This window comes from Saccostrea cucullata, unplaced genomic scaffold (genome assembly GCF_032062105.1).
Source record: "Saccostrea cucullata isolate Sc308-1 unplaced genomic scaffold, CSIRO_AGI_Scuc_v1 ctg6423, whole genome shotgun sequence".
Lineage (NCBI taxonomy): Eukaryota > Metazoa > Mollusca > Bivalvia > Ostreida > Ostreidae > Saccostrea > Saccostrea cuccullata.
In genome coordinates, this window is record NW_026928596.1 from 13,473 (window position 1) to 34,637 (window position 21,165).

General features: G+C 34.0%; 2 protein-coding genes across 2 annotated transcripts; both read right to left on the minus strand.

The window, feature by feature from the left end:
* Positions 1 to 857: 857 nt before the first annotated feature.
* On the minus strand, positions 858 to 12,069 carry LOC134278108 (uncharacterized; the record flags this gene model as incomplete). The annotated part of the gene is made up of 2 exons (XM_062760432.1): positions 11,631 to 12,069; positions 858 to 1,351 (listed from the first exon to the last, which is right to left on the minus strand). Coding segments are annotated over exons 1-2 (819 nt in total), but the record flags the coding sequence as incomplete, so codon positions are not given.
* Positions 12,070 to 12,346: 277 nt separating this feature from the next.
* On the minus strand, positions 12,347 to 19,801 carry LOC134278109 (solute carrier family 22 member 4-like; the record flags this gene model as incomplete). Its single annotated transcript, XM_062760433.1, has 8 exons — positions 12,347 to 12,481; positions 12,819 to 12,969; positions 15,607 to 15,679; positions 16,765 to 16,882; positions 17,195 to 17,277; positions 18,537 to 18,671; positions 18,823 to 19,053; positions 19,380 to 19,801. Coding segments are annotated over 7 exons (1,179 nt in total), but the record flags the coding sequence as incomplete, so codon positions are not given.
* Between the last annotated feature and the right edge of the window lie 1,364 nt (positions 19,802 to 21,165).

Genomic DNA, 21,165 nt, shown 5'->3' on the forward strand with positions numbered 1-21,165 from the left:
GGAAAAGTTCCAAGAAAGTCATGTCCCTAGTAATACCTTGTTCCACCCAAATGCTTGGCCAGGCCCCATAAACCCATTTCCCGCTATAATAAATGCCAAACCCCCCATTAGTTCCCCCGAGCTATCTGTGAATAGTTGTATTGTGACGTTATGAATCCAGGGCTGGGAAGATATGACAGATATGCCATTGTAAGATTGCAAAAAAATTTTCCATACTGTGAGGTCAGCTTTAAAGTTTTTGTTACCCTTATTCTGTGAAAATGCTGTTGAGTAATGCCTATTGTTGAATTGATAAGGCGGCGACAGAAAGCTCGGCCAGGGGCAATAACCTTGCACGCGAAGTTTAATAAGCCAATAAGTGACTGCATTTCTCTCAGGGAGACTTTCTTTGCTTTCAGAAAGTAATCTAATATGCCATGAATCTGGTTTAATTTTTCCATAGGGAGTTTCATAGTCATATTGACTGTGTCCAATTCTATTCCTAAGAATGTTAAGACTTGGATGGGTTCGACTGTTTTGTCATGAGCAATTGGGACACCAATATCTGATCAAATGGATTTAAAAATATCTAGGGCATTGTGGCAAGTGGATGTGCCTTGTGGGCCGCAGAAAAGGAAATCGTCAAGGTGGTGAATTATCAAATCATTTTGGGAGTATTTTTGAGTGAGCCAATGTAGGAATGATGCAAACCTTTCAAATAATGCGCAGATAATTGAAGAGCCGAAAGGTAACATTTTATCAAAGTAGTATTTGTCCTGAAATTTGAACCCAAGCAGGTCAAAATCGCCTGGGGATACCGGGAGCAGCCTAAATGCTGACTTAATGTCCGTCTTGGCTAAATAGGCCCCCTTCCTCACCTTAGCTATCATTTCTGCTGCTTGATCTATGTTGCTGTAATGGAGTGTACATGCTTCCGGGTCTATAAAATCATTAATTGACTTGTTTTCAGGGTAAGAGAGATGGTGTATGAGTCGCATGTCGCCGTCTTTTTTCGGGACAAGGTCTAAAGGGGAAACTTGCAAGTTTGGAATCGGTGGGTGAAGAAAGGGGCCTGCCACTCGTTTTAAAACTACTTCTTTCTGAATTTTAATTTCCGCCATTACTGTATTAGCCTTCAGGCTAGGGAAGTTAGAAGATTCGCGGGGTGACCTGGGGCCCAAATATTGGAGATTAAAGCCATACTTAAAACCCTGGAATATGAAATCGCAGTCAGAATATCCAACTAAGTGTTTACACAAATTTGTTAATTTCATAGGTGTTGTGCCCAAGGAATATATGAGACCATTACTTTGAACACCTGATACTTGGGTGGGTAGCTCCGCACTTACTGCATGCATGTCTGTACTTGCACCTAGGGAAGAAAGGGCAACTTACTCCCTTATTAAAATGATTACAATAAAATGCCGAAGTACGATTTTGATTGTTTGGGTATGAACTTTGACTTTGAGAAGAGGTTCGATTATATGTTTCTTGTTTGTTAGAAATATACAAATGCCAAAATTCCTGGTTAATTTGACCCCATGACAATTTGGGCTGGTTTACCATTTTTAAACGAAATTGCTCGTCATATTTAAATCAATTGTTTGACCTAGTAGCAGCAATTCTGATATCTCTTGAGATACTTAAGTAGTTCTTAAGCCCGTGTGGGGAATTTCTCCAACATTACGCTTGTAAATATAACAAGAGGCCCATGGGCCACATCGCTCACCCGAGTACTGAAGCTTAGAAAAAGTAGAAATTGGTTTATTATTGAAAAGTTAAAATCCAAATTTAAAGTAATTCCATGATCAATCATGGATTTGCTATTCTTCAAAGAATTTTCCCATATATTTCTATGTAAAACTTTGGTCGGCCATTTTGGCCCCGCCCTACCCCCCGGGGGTCATGATTTGAACAAACTTGAATCTTCACTACCTAAGGATGCTTCCATATAAATTTGATGAATTATGGCTTTGTCATTCTTGAGAAGAAAATTTTTAAAGAATTTTCCTATATATTTCTATGTAAAACTTTGGTCGGCCATTTTGGTCCCGCCCTACCCCCGGGGGTCATGATTTGAACAAACTTGAATCTTCACTACCTGAGGATGCTTTCATATAAATTTGATGAATTATGGCTCTGTCATTCTTGAGAAGAAGATTTTTAAAGAATTTTCCTTTATATTTCTATGTAAAACTTTGGTCGGCCATTTTGGCCCCACCCTACCCCTGGGGGGTCATGATTTGAACAAACTTGAATCTACACTACCTGAGGATGTTACCCCGTAAGTTTCATCTTTCCTGGCACAGTGGTTCTTGAGAAGAAGATTTTTAAAACATGCCACCAAATTTTCATTAATTCCCAATTATCTCCCCTTGAATGAGGGCATGGCCCTTCATTTTGACAAACTTGAATTCCCTTCACCCAAGGATGCTTTGTGGCAAGTTTGGTTGAAATTGGCCCAGTGGTTCTTGAGAAGAAGTCGAAAATGTGAAAAGTTTACAGACAGACAGACAGCTAGACGGACAGACACACATTTGGTTATATATTGGGTACATCAAGTCCAAGTCCTATTGGATACTGCTTATTGGATACAAAAAAAGTGTACACACGAGAGAGCATTATTTGGGTAGTTACTGTTCAAATCTTATTGGATATTAATCCTCCTGTCCGTATTTTATTGGGTTTTTTCTTATTGTTTTTTATTCATTTCAAATTTATAATATATTTAATATTTGCTGGTAAATTTTGACAAGACTGAAAACCTGTGGTTTTGAACCCATATTTTTTTCAATTTCTGTGATATAGCTCTTTTATTGTAACACCTAACTAATTTGTTCTTAGCAATAAGGATATACACCTGTATATTTCAAAATAACTAATATTAAAATATATGAATACTTAAGTGCAAAAAAACTGCATTGTGAAAACACAACTCAACACATCTCAGACTCTGTTCAACCTATCTTGAATAACAAAATTAAGTATTTAAGGAGAAACCTTTTTGAGTCATGACCAATTAATAATAAGCAAATGCCCATTACATGTTGGACAGAATGAAGGTATCCAACAGGCATTGGACAGGTGTGCTATACCTGTTGGGTTGTATTTTGACGAAGGGATTAAACTACCCAAGAACAATTGAACATGTGTACATTGTCCAATTCTATTTGGGTTTTTTGAATCTCCTCATCAAAATACAACGCAACAGATAATGGACACCTGTCCAACTCCTCTTGGATATCTACATCCCACCCAACAGGTAATGGACACTTGTCCAATTCTTCTTGGGTTTCTTGAATTGTTTCATCAGAATACCACCCAACAGATAATGGACATCTGTTCAACTCCTTTTGGATATCTACAACCCACCCAACAGGCAATGGACACTTGTCTAATTCTTGGGTTTCTTGAATCACCTCATAAAATACAACCCAACAGGTAATGGACACCTGTCCAACTCCTCTTGGATATCTACATCCCACCCAACAGGTTATGGACACTTGTCCAATTCTTCTTGGGTTTCTTGAATTGTTTCATCAGAATACCACCCAACAGATAATGGGCATCTGTTCAACTCCTTTTGGATATCTACAGCCCACCCAACAGGCAATGGACACTTGTCTAATTCTTGGGTTTCTTGAATCACCTCATAAAATACAACCCAACAGGTAATGGACACCTGTCCAACTCCTCTTGGATATCTACATCCCACCCAACAGGTAATGGACACTTGTCCAATTCTTCTTGGGTTTCTTGAATTGTTTCATCAGAATACCACCCAACAGATAATGGACATCTGTTCAACTCCTTTTGGATATCTACATCCCACCCAACAGGCAATGGACACTTGTCTAATTCTTGGGTTTCTTGAGAATCCCTTCATCAGAATACTACCCAACATGTAATGGACACCTGTCCAATTCCTATTGGATATCTTCATCCCTTCAATAGTATATAAACTAAAAGGTATTGGACATTCTTCTTGGGTTACTCAAATTTTTTTTCATAAGAAAGAAATCCCAATAGGTATTGGACATTGGTTCACCTCTTCTTGGATATTACATCCCAACATTAGAATAAAACCCAACAGGTGATGTTTACCTGTCCAATTCTTCTTGGGTTACTTATATCCTTCATTAAAATTGTCAAATTTGTCTTGGATATCTATACTCTTGCATTAGATTGCAAACCCAAGAAGTATGACATTCACCTTCCCTAGTTGAATTCAAATTTATCTGCATAAGCATACATAAGTCCAAAACATATTTAATACTTTAATTCTAACATTCCACATCTCATTCAGTGTACACTTTACAAATGATAGGAAATATATAAGCATTTTGTGCCTAAACTATTCGGCTTTTAAAGAATTTTATAACCATGTTTGCAAAATTTAAATATTGGAACTTGGAGCAAGTCATTACAGGTAGAGCAAGATGCTGAAAACCAAATTGATAAATAGATCACACCCTTGATAAAATATTTGCCTTCAGTTGCTAAGATTGTGTTGTATTATATAGAACATTTCTATAATCCTGTTTGTTACAGATACATGTACAATGCATATTTTCCCTGTAATAATAAAAATACTTCTCTTCTGAGATGTAAAAGAATGGATTAAATAGTCACCGATAATAAAAGATATTACATGATCTCATTAATCTGGTTTGGAAATCACAAACTTAGTTTTGAAGCCGATAAAACAGTGTCGCACCAGAAAACTCAGTTACAAGTACAATGAATGAATTCGTTGTATCAAAACTTTAAAATAATTGATGCACTATGTCCAAATCTTTTCGACAAATCGGGATAAAGATATTAAATCAAATCATCACTTTTATAAGTCTTAGAGCTAGAGAAAAGTCATTACATGCCCAAATTTTACATGTAAGACTTTGATCCTATATTTCAATAAATGTCAAAATGGTTTTATTTTTGTTTCTGTTCAATACTTTCTTCTTCATGGTCTCTCATGGCCTATACTGTATGATACCTCCATTGACCCTGCTCTTTTATATTGTCATATGTTTATCCAGTAGCAGTGGTTATGCTCAGGCAATCTTTGAAATATTCCTCATTTCATGCATCTCCTTGAGTTCTGCCTCTGTCCATTTTATTCATTCTGCAATTAGATAAAGGCATTTCTTTGCCGTATAAAACATGTTTTTCTTGACTACAGAAAGATCACCCTTTATGTTGATCGAACCCAACCAAGAAGTAGAAGTATATTTCTTATTCAGAAATATGTATTGATAAATAAAATGGAAGAAAAACTAAATTCTATCAACTCTTTTTTTAGTCTGATAGTGTTACATTAGAGGAAGGACTTCTAATGTAACACTATCAGTACATTAGGGGTACATAATCTTCGAACATATCTCTACACTTAATGATAAAGCTTTCACATTAGTATTGTTTTTAGCCCAATGGTTCTGTTAAAGAGGATTTAAAATTGACCCAAACCTTACTAACTGCTTTGAAATTATATTGACAGGGACAGAGACACACTTGACACTCCATCCCCCTTCCTGGGGTATGCTTTGCACAAGATTTAATTAAAAAGCTGGATAGAAGTTGAAAAATATGAAAAATTACAGTCAAACAGATTATGAATAACTTTCAGCACATCAGACATGAAGTAGTGATCCTTAAATAAAATACACCTACAAGATGAAGCTGTTTTATTCCTTTGAAGTGATATCTAGTATTGTTTCTTTTCCTGTATGCCACCTTTATCAGAACAAAATGTTATACATGTATTAACATAACCTATGACCGTATAGTACAATTAATCAAGTTCTGGAACCAACCCTCAGATGCCCTTAAAACAAATGATTCTAAACTGGCAAAGGTAAAGGGCATCTGAAGAATTTAAAATAAAATGATAGACTTAGTACAAACAAGCAAACAGTGTGCATGAAAATGTTGGCAAACACTAGAAAAAATACTAAGGTACTTTCTCGAACTTCACATGAATACTAAAGAGGTTTTATGTAGCTGTATTGCACATACCAAAAGCTTTCCTGCAGTTAAAGGTTGGTTGCCTAGTAGTTATGTAGTATGTACAAGTTTTTCCCTCTAACTCTTCTAATTTAAGAAGCGAAAATGTCTCTAAAAATCTTATGGTTGGCATTAAGTATTCCTGTTCATTTTACTGATTACTTACAATTGTCCTATTTCTGAGGGTCATCTTCTGATGGGTGTGTTCTCTGCAATGTTCACAATTGAAGTTCCTGTTTGACCTGTTACATATTGAAAATCCTCAATGAACATGATTATGGTTTTAATTTCCATTGTAATTATTGATTACTTTTATTTAAAAAAATCTAAACCAATTTATTGTAACATAATACTTAGAAAAATATTTATGTAATATCAATGGAAAAAAAGAATCATTATCTCCAGTTATCCTAAAATCACAAGTAAGCATTAATCATATAAATTCACATACGTAAACCCATTAGCTTTTTGTGCTATTAAATCATAGTCATCGCTGTGCAATAAAGGAAATCAAGTACTAATCCACAGCTTTGTGGCAATAAAATTACTATCCCCGAGTAAAAAGTGACAAGCCCAAATATAGAGGCAAAAATTATAAAAAGTAACATTGAAAAAAAGTTCATCGTGAAAAAAGTCAGGGGCCCGTTTCATCAAAAGTCGTAAAGTTAAGCCTTAACTTAGGCGTACTTCCGGGGATTACGCAAAAATTTAGTCGGGGTAATTTGCGTTTCACCAAGTGGCGTAAGTCTAGTCGTAAAATATACGCTTAGTCACAGGACTAAGTCCTTGACAACGTTGCATTGCCCAAAGCGTACAAACATGTATAAATTGTAGCACGTCAAAGTACAGAATAACACAAGTTATTGATAAATTAATACTTGCACTAATTGAAACATGCATGGGTTTATAGTGTTATGTAAGAGACATGCATCTTTTAAGAAACCAATTTTAGTTTTTTACAATATTTCAATAATAAAAGTCTTATAAATTGAAAGGATGAAAAGGACAGTACATGTACTTGTATTTCGGAATTACCGTAGACGTACTTTTTTCCACGGGGTCATAATTCCGCGGAATCTCAATTTCTGTTTAATCCGCGAGTAGAAAATTACGCGGATTTCCTAGACTGTCACTATATGCCTTACATTTATATTAAGTACGCTTGGACAAATTTCCGCGGAAAATTTGTGACCGCGTACATAGCGTAAATAAATACCACGCGGAAAAAAGTACTTCTACAGTAAGCAAAACTATTCATTTTGGAAATTTAATTACAGCCATACCCCCTCTTCCCGAAATTGATACAGGTTAATAACTTCGCCTTTGATAATAAATTTCATGATTCGATAAATACTGATTCTACTGACAAATTCTAATTATTAAGTTTGAGACAGAATAAGATTTAAAAATTTTAATAAGAAATGTATATGCAAGCAAAAATAATGAAAACAAACTGCAAACGGTTTACATATGAACACATTTTGATTCAAGAAATAAATTTTACACGTTTACTACTATGGTACATGTAAGATAATCCTCTCTGTATTTATTAATTTTTTGTCAATTCAATTGATTCATAATTGTTCAGTTATAGAAAAAAATTCTTTATTATCTGCAGATTAAATGTGATGTACCGTTTTAAAAGTACGCAGAGAGAGAGAGAGAGAGAGAGAGAGAGAGAGGGTTGGAAAAATGACTACAAAGATCTTCTTACAAAAATTCTCTGCTTGTGTGTTCTCTGTCTTTAAAATTTAGTTACACTACTCTTTATTTTGTTTTCATTAAAATGTAAGTAATGCAGGAAATCAAAAACATGTATATTTTCATCTTATATGTGCTTTATATGCGCTCAGATTATCTTATACTATGTAAGATTTGCTCTTTTAAACAAAATTATGAAATTTAAATTAAAGATGTCTTCTGCATCAATGTTTGTCTGAGAAAACATTAGGAATAATTCATTCTTGAACTTAACTCTGTAATTATCACCGTCTTACATCGATATTATAAACGCAATAATTTATTACCACTTTCAAAAATCTCTTATTGTCTATGAGACCTCAACCCCCTCCCTGGGTTGGGGTCTATGATTCGCCGGGAACATCACTTGTCCCAGATACCTAGGAAAATAATTACTTTCGTCCTTAACTAAGTAATCTGTACATTCAATGTTAATTAAACTGCAAATTCGGGAGATTCTGAACCCTCTCTCCGACCCCCTCTGGATCCACGCATGTGAACGAGAAATAAATAAGAAATGGACTCGATCTCTTCAAACATGACAAAAACTATTTAGTTTTAAGATGGGTTATTTTTTTGAAATTTTTTTCTTAAATGTAGAAAATTACATGAAAGATGATAACTATGCTTTTGAAACCGATTTTTTTTTTGTTTGTTTTTTGTAATTTTTGTTTTTCAGAAAATATGCTGTTGGAAAATATTTTTCAAAATAGACAATTTTAATGGGTCTCTTTTTAGTAAATGAAAAAGAAACTAGAGGTACCGTAAGCAATGAGTTCAATAAAAGATATTCCCCCTCCTTCCATATAAATATAATGGCAGTGTCCATGTTTTGCTGTGGGAAACCCAAAATTATGCGTCGGATCAAAAAGTACAATGAGGCACAATGGCAATATATAATAAAGATTCTGTGAAAATTTCACCAAATTTCAATCAGTGATATGAAAGGAGTTGCGGATAGAGATGGAACCCCCAAAGCGTAACAGATGGACGGACGGACATCCCGATTACTAAATAGTATATACATGTACATATACATGTTCCGTCCCGCTTTTCAAGCGGAGTGTAGAAATACAGTTATATATGTAAATTGATTTACAATACCTTAGACATACAATACCACAATCAAATGTGTATGAATGCATTGTCAAAATGTAAGAAATCTCTAATAAGACAATCTTTTCTTCTCAGCAGAAATTTATCAAAATATTATTTAAGTACGTTATTACGCAAATCAACTGCGTCCCCAAGTAGTTGTAACAACACCCCCACCCCCTCCCCCTCTTCATAATATGTATAATTAAAATATGCATTGTTTGTATTTTAAATTCTTCTTAGAACCTTACTTTTTCTTTAGAACTCGCTAAAATTAATAAAAAGGCATTATTTTAACTTTACGCCCTAAACTTACACCTACCCATGAGTAGACGTAAAATTGTGGCCTATTTAGTCAGGCGTAACGATACGCTCTTTAATGAAATGCAAATCTTCGTGCTAGTCCCGACTTTACGCCGGCGTAGCGCTACGACTGGGCGTACGACCTTTGATGAAACGGGCTCCTGGCTATTAACTACAGATGATTCTTTTTCAAATAAAAGTTTAATTTAATTTTCGAAATAGTAAAATTTTATCATAAATAAATTAATGATTTAAAAAAATGAAAAAAGATTTTAGATATTCCTTTTCTAGTCATTCACTAGTTCGTCTAATTAAAACGAAGCAAAAATCATTTTGTTTTCATCTTGAATCATTTAAAGCCATATATGGCATATGTACAATGAAAATTATTAGACTAAAATTATAAGAACTTATTATTTGTATCATTACTTTATATAAACATGATAAAGATAGAAATTTTCCGTAAATTACAAAATCTGAGTCAATTGCGTTATAAAGATATCAAAATTTAATTTGGATTCTCGGAATTTTCTCCGACTTGGAAGAAAATACAAAAGATTTAAATAGCACATTACAGAGAAGATAAAATCGTATTATTAGATAAAACGAGGTGTTCTCCGTGCTCCGAATTATATGAAAAGCTTTAATTTAAATGTATTAACTATATTTCTTTACTTAATTTTGTATTTTCCAAAAATATATTTTTTGATCAGTTACTCCCTATATGGCTTTTAAAAAACGCTACATAATTGCATGACACTTATCATTGAGCTGATTGAGTGAATGTATATAATTTAATAATGAGATATCGGTGAGGCATATATGTACAAGCAAATATTGCTATATTAAACAAAGGAAAGGAAGGAATTCAAATTAGGAAATAAAAGATCGTTTTTAAGTAAATCAGTCTTGTAGTACTACAAAATGGATGCAGTTGTGGAGATTTATGGATTATATGAGCATGCTGTCTGGAATATTTCCATATTAGGGAATTTAATAGCAAAAAAGAGTGAAAATACCGGTGGTGCTTTTCATGTTTTACATGTGTATTTTAATAGCCCAAGGGGATTCCCCAGTGCAGAAAACCACTAGCCCATCCTCAAAAATGGAAGCCCCGGGTGTAGCGCGATGCTAATTACACACCCATCATGTGAAATAGTTATAGTAGCCCTATATCAATTTCAGTATTGTTTTAAATTAATTAAAACAAATGACAAAAACAATAATTTAAAAAAAAAAATCAAAATAAAGCAGACACTCAGTCAAAATCAAAGACAGAAAGAAGCAATGTTTTGACTGAGAGTTTTTTCAGTAATGCAATGAATCTCTTACATATCAGATGAGATAAACTTACATACAATTATTTAGTTGCTGTCAATTATCCCATTTATCATCATCTCAGCTCACTTTGCGATTGTAATACTGTCTACATGAACCGATAATTTACAGCTGATTTATGAACACACGATTGTTAAAATTTTCATTCCCCTTTCCAATATAAATTGTCAGAACATACTTAGTTGGTTATGATATAAAATTAAATAATAAACACTTTCGATTTATTAAAGATTATCTAACAATATACGATCATTTACTAAATACTTCTCGCCCTCAAGAGAGTTAAAAAGACAGAGAAAATTCAAAATAGAAACAAGTGCAACTTAGGATTAATTTTTCCGATATATCTTTTTTAATTTTGTGCACAATTGTTTTCAAAATTACATTAAAATCTATTTTCCTTAAACAAGAACCCAGCAATGGATAAATATTAATCGAATAAACTTACCTTTTCTCTTGTCAATCAGAAAATGGAGTTGACATTAAGTGTTTCGTAGTCGCCATATTTTTTTCCATGAAAACAAACGTTGTTATGATCAGGATTAACGGAAGTTGATTTTCGGAACTCTCAAGAATTTAGAGTTCCGAATGTAAAACTGAAACAACAAAACACGGTGCGTCTGTGAAAGCCACTTTTTTGGACACTTTTTTGGACAAATCGTCGTGTCCAAGTTTTGTTGGGTACTAACCTGCAAATACCCAATTAGGGTGTTTTAAGCATATTCAGCAACACTTCTTATTGGGTATACCCAATAAGCTAAAAGTACCCAATAAGTACAATCTTGGCATGAAAAATACCCAATAAATGCACTCTCGTAAACACGGACAGACGGACAGACAGACGGACAGACGGACGCCGGACAAAATGTGATCAGAAAAGCTCACTTGAGCCTTCAGCTCAGGTGAGCTAATAAAAGCCGATGCCCATTTATCGATCGTGAGAAAGGTATTTGTTTTTGGTTTAACAATGCATAGACGACCTTCTTTAATTTTTATATCCCCTTGTGATTCATAATCTTGTAATTCACAAGCTGTTATTGCTAGCAGTGAGAGATATATAAATTTGCCCTCCCATATTTGGTTTTTAATTTTTTGAGGGACGTGTGAACCTAAAGAATCATAACAACAGTTACTGTTTTCTTGTCGTGGTTGACTTGAAAAATTTAACTCACCGCCTCCACTGGAAGTTCCAGGGGTGCTTTTGTCTGTTGGTAGTGACAATGTGGGTTCGATTATCACGGATGGCGTGGGAGGAGCTTCTGAGGGAATTCCATCAGCATCTGTTGGCTCGACCGGGGCCCGGCGTGGTGGCGAGTGGTTTGGCCTGGTGCTTTGTCTGCACCGTTGCCCTCTGCCTCTCGATGGGGTTCCCATAGCCTCCCTTCGCTTCCTGGACGCTCTTTGAGTCGTTTTGGTTCTAACCGGCGGCATAATTTCGGTCCCGGGGACGTCGATGGCCTTTGATTCTTTTTGACTTAAAAAAGCGTCTGATTGCATCAATTTACTAGTTTAAAAAGGGGGATAACTTCCGGTGCGCATATATGATTAATTCGTACGTAGATTTACTCGTAATAGATGTACACTTTATCACCACTAACCAAACATAAGAACCCTGTCCTAAATTAATAATTTACTATTTGATATAAAATCAAATAAACTTGATTGTGTAAAATCAGTAAAATTTTTGCTCCAGCTTTTGCCATCTCCGAGCCTTTGTCTGGAAATGCAAGCCTATAAATTTTTGTTTAAAGGGAAATAACTCAAAACCGGAAGTGAAATATGAAGCCTCAAAGTTGGCGTCTAGGAAAAGGGAAAAAAAAGAATAAAAAAGTAAAATATTTGTGTACAATTTAATCATCAGCAACATTAAGAAGAAGGCAATGCTAAATAGTTTCAAATTACACACTGGAAACTCGGGCTATGAAAAAAAATCATGCTGGAAGGATTTACTTCTTTGCTTAAATGACTTCTCAATACTACTGCAATGTCTCAGTCTGACACACATTCTTCCCTTTAATTACACCTAATAATAAAAAATATAATATGTTTCGAGAAAAATTCAGGACATTAAAGTTTAATAATTATTATTTTCCTTTATGTCTTCTTGCTGATCAAATAATTGAAATACATTTTCACACTGGTACCCTCGACATGTTTAATCAAGACACACTAGTACAAGTTTAAAGGTACATTTATACATTGTATAATTATAAAAATATTAAGGTAAAAGCAACTCGTACTTACTTTTCTGGGTTTTTTTATATAATAAATTTTTAATATAAATTTTTATATAATTGATTTTTAATATACATGTAAATCAAATGTTAAAACTAATGTGTATAAAATCTTAGACCTCTTACCATCTGATATCATACAGATTTTCTATTTTTTTGACTAAATTTTGTTTTCCATGATTTTTCCCTTCGTGTCGGGCACTAGAACCGCTGTTATGGCGGACAAAAACATCAAGCCGCCGCACAGGGAGTACATCAGGCCCGGAAATGATTTACTCTGAAAAACACGTGACAGAATATGACTGCGAAAAAGAGGCGATTCAAGAGGCGCAAGGGTCTTAATGGTCACCCGAGTATTAAACAATAATCTATATACAGAATCTTTAGAGAATAAAATAAACTGATATAAAGAAGCTTAATTTTTGCCCAAAACAAGAGAAATGGGATGATCCAAAAAATCAGTCTAGTATTTCGTAACAACTCATAAATTAAGTAGCAAGATATGTTTGTGAAACACTGATGCTCCCGTATGAGAGCTTATGGCGAGGGTTAAAATATCTCTGATGCTAGTCAAACTCCAAAGGTCAAGATCAAATTGTCAAAATTGTTGGTATCCACATGAAGACACATATATGAATGTAATTAACATTGAAAAATTTGTCTAATAATGTTAAATAAATTGATTTTAAAGATGTTGAATACGTGAAGCAAATGTGGTGTCGCCGCGTCACATCTTAACGTCAAGTTTTAAAGAATGCTTGTTTAAGGATGAGTAAGGCAAACGCATTAAAAAACATTTAATACGCATCTTATTGCCTAATTATTTTTAAAAGACAAATTAACTTACGTGTTTTTCAAATGATTCGTCAAAATTAACTGACGCCATTGTAATGTTTGATTACAAAAATTGAGTTTGACTCTGGTGCATTGCACAAGGAACGGGTCAAAGGGGAAGAAAACGCAGTAATGAGCTGTAACGGATTTTTTCTTCAAAATGGGGAATTTACCAGTATAGACAGTAACACTGATTAATCAGATTCACAATGACAAAAAAGTAAAGAAGAATCTTGTTTATAGTTTATGTCAGCTATTTTAGGGAGTGTGATAGGTCATTGAATTATACTATCAGAAGACAGGAAGACTCAATGAAGAGATATTGGAAGGAAACGTTTAACATGGTGTCTGATATTGTCAAAAGACATCGTGTATTTGCTATGTAAATGGATATGGACACTGTCTTATTATAATGTTCAGGGAATCTTGACATAGGACTTTTGTTATGAAAAGAGGGAATGTACAATGGTTACCAAGAATTTATTAAGAACAGAAAATTGTGAACGTATTCGAGAATCTCAAATATTTTTATTTTGAAACGTTTTTAAGTATGACGGCACGTATCCATAATATGATGTTAATTATATGCGGCGACTACCAAATTCGCACATTGTACATAATGCTATATATTTAAAAGGTTTATTTCATTTAGTTTGAATTGAAATTTCAAGGTCTTATTTGAAATAAATATATTAACTTTGTTGTTGTACATCAACTAGCAGCAATCTTATTGAAGTTGTGACACTACGTTTGGATCAACCCTCGTAATTGTACCAAATTATGTTGCTGTTTGAACCAATAACATTCACAAGTTGGAAAAAAGACGTGATATTAACGTCAGATAAGGGGGTTCTGATCACTCGGAATTTTTAGTTCACAGTTTATGGGTAAATCTGATATAATCTAAAGACATTATTAATCAAACATGTAGCTATTTTAAGTGCTGGCGATTCTCAACTTCTATTTCTTTTTTTAAAAAATGGGGTTATCGATCTGCCATGCCTGACACACGCAAACGCCAAATTTTTACACCATAGTAAATCAAAGTTCCAACGTTTTTACTATAGCAATTCAAAGTTCCAAAGTTTTCACTACTGTTTATCAAAGTTCCAAATTTTTTTTTACGAAAGGAAATCAAAGTTCCAAAGTTTTCACAGCAGTAAATCAAAGTTCCGAAATTCTTACTATAGTTAATCCAAATTCCAAAGTTTTCACAATAGTTTATCAACTTATCAAAATATTTTTGTTTTTTGGCTCATTTTGTCATTTTGAGGTGGAGTTAGGAATAGGTGGGGAGGGGTTCTTGAACATGTCAATTCAAATTTCCAAATTAGTTAATTCAAATTCAATGTTAACATTTATTAATTAAATGAGCCATGTTTACTGAAGTTGTTCGAGCAGTTATTTTGGTTAGAAAATGACACAAATTTAATTTTATAGTACATTTTCATTTCGTCGTAAAAAATATTTACACTACATCTTCTTTAAATCAAATGCTTATCTATCAGCACGAAAGACAACTTTACATTCAGATTCATTTGTACATCATTTTTTCAGGGGATGGATCGGGTTTATAAAACTTTATGTGAAGCTTTTTATGAATTTTGACGATAAAATATCATAATGTCAAAATGGGTATCAATAACATATTCCATATGTTTAAATATAAGTTAATCAAAGTAATAAAGTTTCCACTATATTAAATCATAGTCCCCAAGTTTCGCTATAGTAAATTAAACTTACAAAAGTTTTCACTTTGATACTAAAGTTAACTATAGTAAACTATAGTCAACTAAAGTTTACTATAGCATATTTTGTTAGAATGGCCCTTCAGCAGCGCTGTACAGCAGGTCTCTGCTCGTCCATCCTATTGAATCTATTCTCTTTCTGGCTGACTAGTTTTTTTGTCTTTGTCTTTTTTAACTTAAATGCCAAGGACTGTAAAGTACTTCTATTTAAACATGATTAGTGTTTTGTACGACTTATAAGAGGACCCGTCGGTTATTCTTACAAAAAGTAGTAAAAATTAAAGAGATGTAAAATAACTTTGATAAATTTACACAATAATATCCTTCGTTACCATTTGAACAATCTGAGGAGCCACCATGGCGCCAACACCGGAAATGGAGATTGCGCAGCCGTATCCGATGTTTCTGTAGTAAAAATAGATTAGTTCAATTATGAATAAATGTGTTTTTGTGTGTATTTGTGAATTGGAATTAGTCAGGAATAAATTCTCCTAGAAATAAAATACAATATAACATTTTTGAAGAAGTTTTCCCATTATATCACAAATATAATATTTTTATCCATATGCCCTGAAAAACTGCTGAATCACGCCGGATACAGTTATGTTCCACCGGAAACAGTTATGTTGCTCTCCCGAACACAGTTATGTTCCCTCGCGTGCAATTATTCTGCATATTAATTACGTCGGGTTCGAAATTCACAGAGGCAGTTGCTAAGCAAACGTAAACAGTTCCGCGAAAGTTAAAAAGTCGAGACAACGTCTGCGATTTGTTTATTTCAATCCAGAGGAATTATATAATTTAATTGAGGAGAAAAAATCTTTAAATACAACAAAGGTTATCAACACAAGTGTCAGCATACTGAAAACATTCTGCCATGAAACAGGACGGGTATATTTCGGAATTATACTCAACGTACATATGTGTACATAGTGTTAAATAAATATGTTCGATGATCGATTTGGGTTAAATGCTTAAAAATGTTATATACCATATATTACATGGCTTAATTCTCGGACAGCAATACCAGAATATTTGCCCCTCGGTGACAGGAAAGCCCTGGAGTATTATGTCGCCCACTGCCTGCGGCATCGGGCGACATAACACTCCAGGGCTTTCCTGTCACCTTGGGGCAAATATTCTGGTATGCTGCCCTCGAAGCCATGTAATACATCTATAATATATACCTGAGTACTTAAATTATTTAAGGAAAGTGAAATTATTTTCAGCAACTTACCTTTACAAAAACTCGCACCGTCATTTGAAAATAATTACCATCGTTTTTAAGGCGTTTTGTAACATAAATCCAGGTACTAATATGTATATGTATGTGCAAGTAATTCTTTGAATAACCAGTTAATCAATCTTCATATTGCCAGTTGAATTATTATAGATTTGATTAATGCAGGACTATGAATTGACAACCTGAAATATTCGATTATATTAATGTGCTATGCAGGTTACATGAACTGCATCCAACAATACGTCACCTGACGACGGTGGGATAAGTCTCCGTGGTGAACGTCTTGAGGGCGGCCCATGCAGCCGCTACACCTAATTTAGCCATCATAGCAAACAAGTTAATGACAACTGGGCTGTTAACAGCATCTGCAAAGATGAAGACTTCGAATTACAAAATACCGGTGAAGTTTTAAGTAGCTTACTGGGTAGCTCAAAAGGGTATTCAGTTTGATCTAAAGATATCACATTTTGTTTACGTCTTGGTAACCAGATTGCTAAGATGTATCATCACATTTTACAGGTGAATTGAATAAACTATTCTATCCAGCAAGCTAATAAAAATTTTACCGGTATTTTGTATTCGCTGATAGTTTTAAGTTTCTGATTTTTTAGCATTGCTTTGGCATCCTGGTATACTAATAAGACACTAGTACCTTTGTAATGTGGGTCTAAACTTACCAAATATTTGAATACTCCCAACTGTTGATCCACCACCAGCAGCGATCAAATAAAACATAAAGCACGTCCAACGTCTGCCAATTCTGAAAAACAAAGGGCGATCATATAAAACATAAAGCATGTCCAACGTCTGTCAATACTGAATTAAAGTATTGAAAGAACTGAAGGCCGGGCTTTAATTGTTCGAGTCTATTGACTGATCCGAAATTAGTACATATTTAATCTTTTGCTCATTGCTTTTTTAAGGTAGAGTTTGAGTAATTATGATTTAAAACAATATCCCATGAACCAGTACTTAAAATTAACAGTCCAGACCCCAAGATATGTTATGGTTTTAAAATTTTAATTTATAAATAATATTTACAAGAATTTCTCGCATATTTTTCAATTCAATAAGCATTGTTTTTCACATAATTAAAAAATTCAGTCTTGGAATACATGTAGTTAAAATAATGCACATGTGTATTTTTTAGATATTCTTTTAAACAAACAGTACTTTTATCGCCAACTTCATATAGAAACACTGATACATGTACATTGTCAAGCGACTTTACGAATTTAATTATTAAAATTCCAATTCACTGTATATTAAATTTCTAAACATCAAAACAGAATATAACCACTAACATAACATCGACGAAAACGATATGAAACATAAAACTCTTCAACAATTTCAACATTTCAAAAAGCCTGCGCTATTGAAAATATTTCGCTTACAATATGCTTTCAGCAGTGTACATGGTGTATGTGCACAAATTGTTTTATCACGATTATTCCAATAAAGTAAATATCTAATTTCTATTTCATTTTAATTCTCAAGCAAAAAAATTGCTCATTAACTTTTCCAACGATTGGGATGTTAAAAATATTTGTTTGAATATCGTCTCGCAATTGGACTATTTTTTTTTATCGGAAGCGTCTGATTTGATGCTGTTTGGTTATTTGTTTACTGTGCTTTTTATAGTAAGACAGACGATCATGAAGCCTATGGCCAGAACTTTGCTTTCAGCAAAGCCCGGCTAAAAACAAAAGGCAATCATATAAAACATAAAGAATGTCCAACGTCTGCCAATACTGAAAAACAAAGGGCGATCATATAAAACAAAGAATGTCCAACGTCTGCCAATGCTAAAAACAAACTTAATCATATGACAACATTATAAATACTAAGCAACATAAACTGAAGAAAAAAAAAACAGCTAAGCTTAAGTGTACCTCTATTTTGCAATACATGTATACCAGTTTATCAAGTCATTAAAATACTGCGTCTTGAAATTCAGTACACTATTTTCGATATATGTGTTTCTGGTTAACTTAATCAAAGTCATTTATGAACACTCGCCTGTTATTAAGGTACCATGTGGCTAATTGTGCCGGGATTTCCACTAAACTTAGGAGGATTATATTAAGATAAAGGTCTCCAGATAGCTCCTCCACACCAAATGAAATGGCAAAGTAAGAATAACCGGTAGAAAGCCTGGATAGATATCAATAAACAAGAGTTTAAAATTTCTTCAATACATTCTCTCTCTCTCCTTGATAGAGTAGAGAGAGCTGAAAATAAAATAATGATAATTTTGTTGATTATACTTCTAAATTTTTAACTCAAAAATGATTTTAAAACTTACCATATAAACCAAAGCAAGAAGGAGTGCTTCGTCAGCGTTGTGTCTCTGAATATATCCAAAATTGAATAACTCTTTTTGACCACTTCTTCAGTCTCTTTCTGAATTTTTGCTATCAGTTTCGTCACATCCGTTCTTTCTTTACCGTTTATGATAGCAATTCTCTCTATAACTTCCTTGGCTTTCTCAGTTTTGAAGTGGGAAACCAGCCACCGGAAACTCTCGGGAACCATACTGAAAGTCAGTTAAAAATTGCGAGACTCAGACCCCAGGTATTTGGAGATCACTGATTTTCGTTTGGATTATTTTTCGTTGATTTCAAGGTATGAGATGCCAATTTGACTGAATTCATGCCTTCCAAGAAATGTAAAATGTCATAGACATAAATTATCAGAAATTTTTCATCAACGAAATAATTCAACGAGAAATTCAAATTCGAAAATTGGACCCCAAAAAGCGATTTATCAGATTTATTTTTTGTTGTAAAATGAAAAAGCTATAAAAACAGAAAATAAAATGGTTTAATTAATATAAAAGTTAAATTCGGGGAAATAACTTACATCATTCCCAAAAGGAATGGAAGAGTTATAAGAAAGGTCGCAAAATGTAGATACCGCCAATCCTTCAACCAGAAGGAAACAAGACCGAGAAGAGCTGCATTAATCGGACACGTGTCGATCGCCATTATCATCGCTCGGTACGTAGTGGGAATAAACTCCAGCACAAAGTTTAAGTACACCGTTAAGAACATCCCACAGGCTAAACCAATCAGAAACCGCGCAATAGCAAACATTTCCCAGGAGGAAGAGAATGCACAGAGCAGGTTGCTGGCGGCCAGGAGGGTGAGGGACAGGAGTAAAGTGGGCTTACGACCAATCAGATCAGCAACTTGACCCGCGATAAAGCCACTAGTTAGAAGTCCCACAAACTGCATGGTAGTGATGATAGACGTTATCCATTCTTTCCAACAAATTAAGGACCACTAAAAGCAAAGTTAGCATTATTCGATATATTTTTGCTAAAAAAGTTTCATTATATTATATCTGACGTGACAAACCGTTCATCATTTACCCCCCTCCCCTTTACGAAGAGTGGTAGGGTATATAGTGATGGGGATGTCCATCCTTCTGTACGTTTAGCTGTCCGTTAAATGAAATATATATTAAACTTTCACAGAATCTTTCTTCCATTGTGCCATTTTGTGATCTCTTATTTTACTTTTTGATCCGACACATATTTTGGGTTTCCCATTTCAAAACATGAACAATGTCATTTCGTCGATAATATTCAAGGGTAGAGATCTCTTATCCGCAATTACTCCTGTACATGTACCACTCAATAAAATTTTATGATACTTTCAGAGATTCTTCATTACATAATGCCATTATACACCTATTTTACTTTTTGTTCAGGTCCCCAAGAGCAACACAAGGACTTTCCATTATAATTATATAGGAGATGGGGTATTACATGTATATAGTGAGCTCAGTGCTCACAGTACCTTAAGATCATTTTTTTATATTGCAAAATGTTACCAATTTTTCTTCCTTTCACAGTTTCTTTTAATAAAAATGGAACTCGTAAATTTACTTACTTGGTCATTGGTCATTTGCAAAATTATTTTGTTTATACAAATTTTGGTTGCACAAACAAGTACTCAGAAGTTGACATCAAAAAGATTCTTGAGTTTCTGATTGACAATATCTATGTAGTTTTTGGAGACCAGGTCTTCCAACAATCTATTAAAATTCCCATTGGTACCAATTGCGTCCCGTTAATAGTAGACCCATTTTTGTATTCATATTTGAAGCAAAACTTGTGCAAAATCTTATAATTGAAAATAAGAAAACACTTGCCGTACGTGGTCTTCCACTGAACATTTTAATAATGTGAAATCACCAATTTTCTTGTGGGTTTAACAGGTCGGAGAGAATACTCGAAATCGGGTATTATCCATGGAAATCGCGTATAATACCCTATATAAGGGTATTGTTGAATCCGCCAAATCGGGTATAGGAGGTGTAATCACCAAATAAAACTTAAACAATGGGATGGCGCATGTTGCCGAGTTAAGTTTCATCTAGATACAAATGTTTTCTTAAGGTATCACTCGCCAAGTAAGAATTTGGGTGTCAAGATAAATGAGCTTAGGACAACAAATACCCGTGGATCTCAGTACATTTCATGATCTGCACACAAAAAGGCGTTCGATTTGCTTTATATTTTTCATAATGTTGAAAGTATATGCATCTTCCTCATGTTCATTCATAACACAACAAAATTGTAAGGTATCAGAATTTGGGAATTTATAGTAAGGCCATTCCAAGTTTTTTCTCTGTTTAGCGT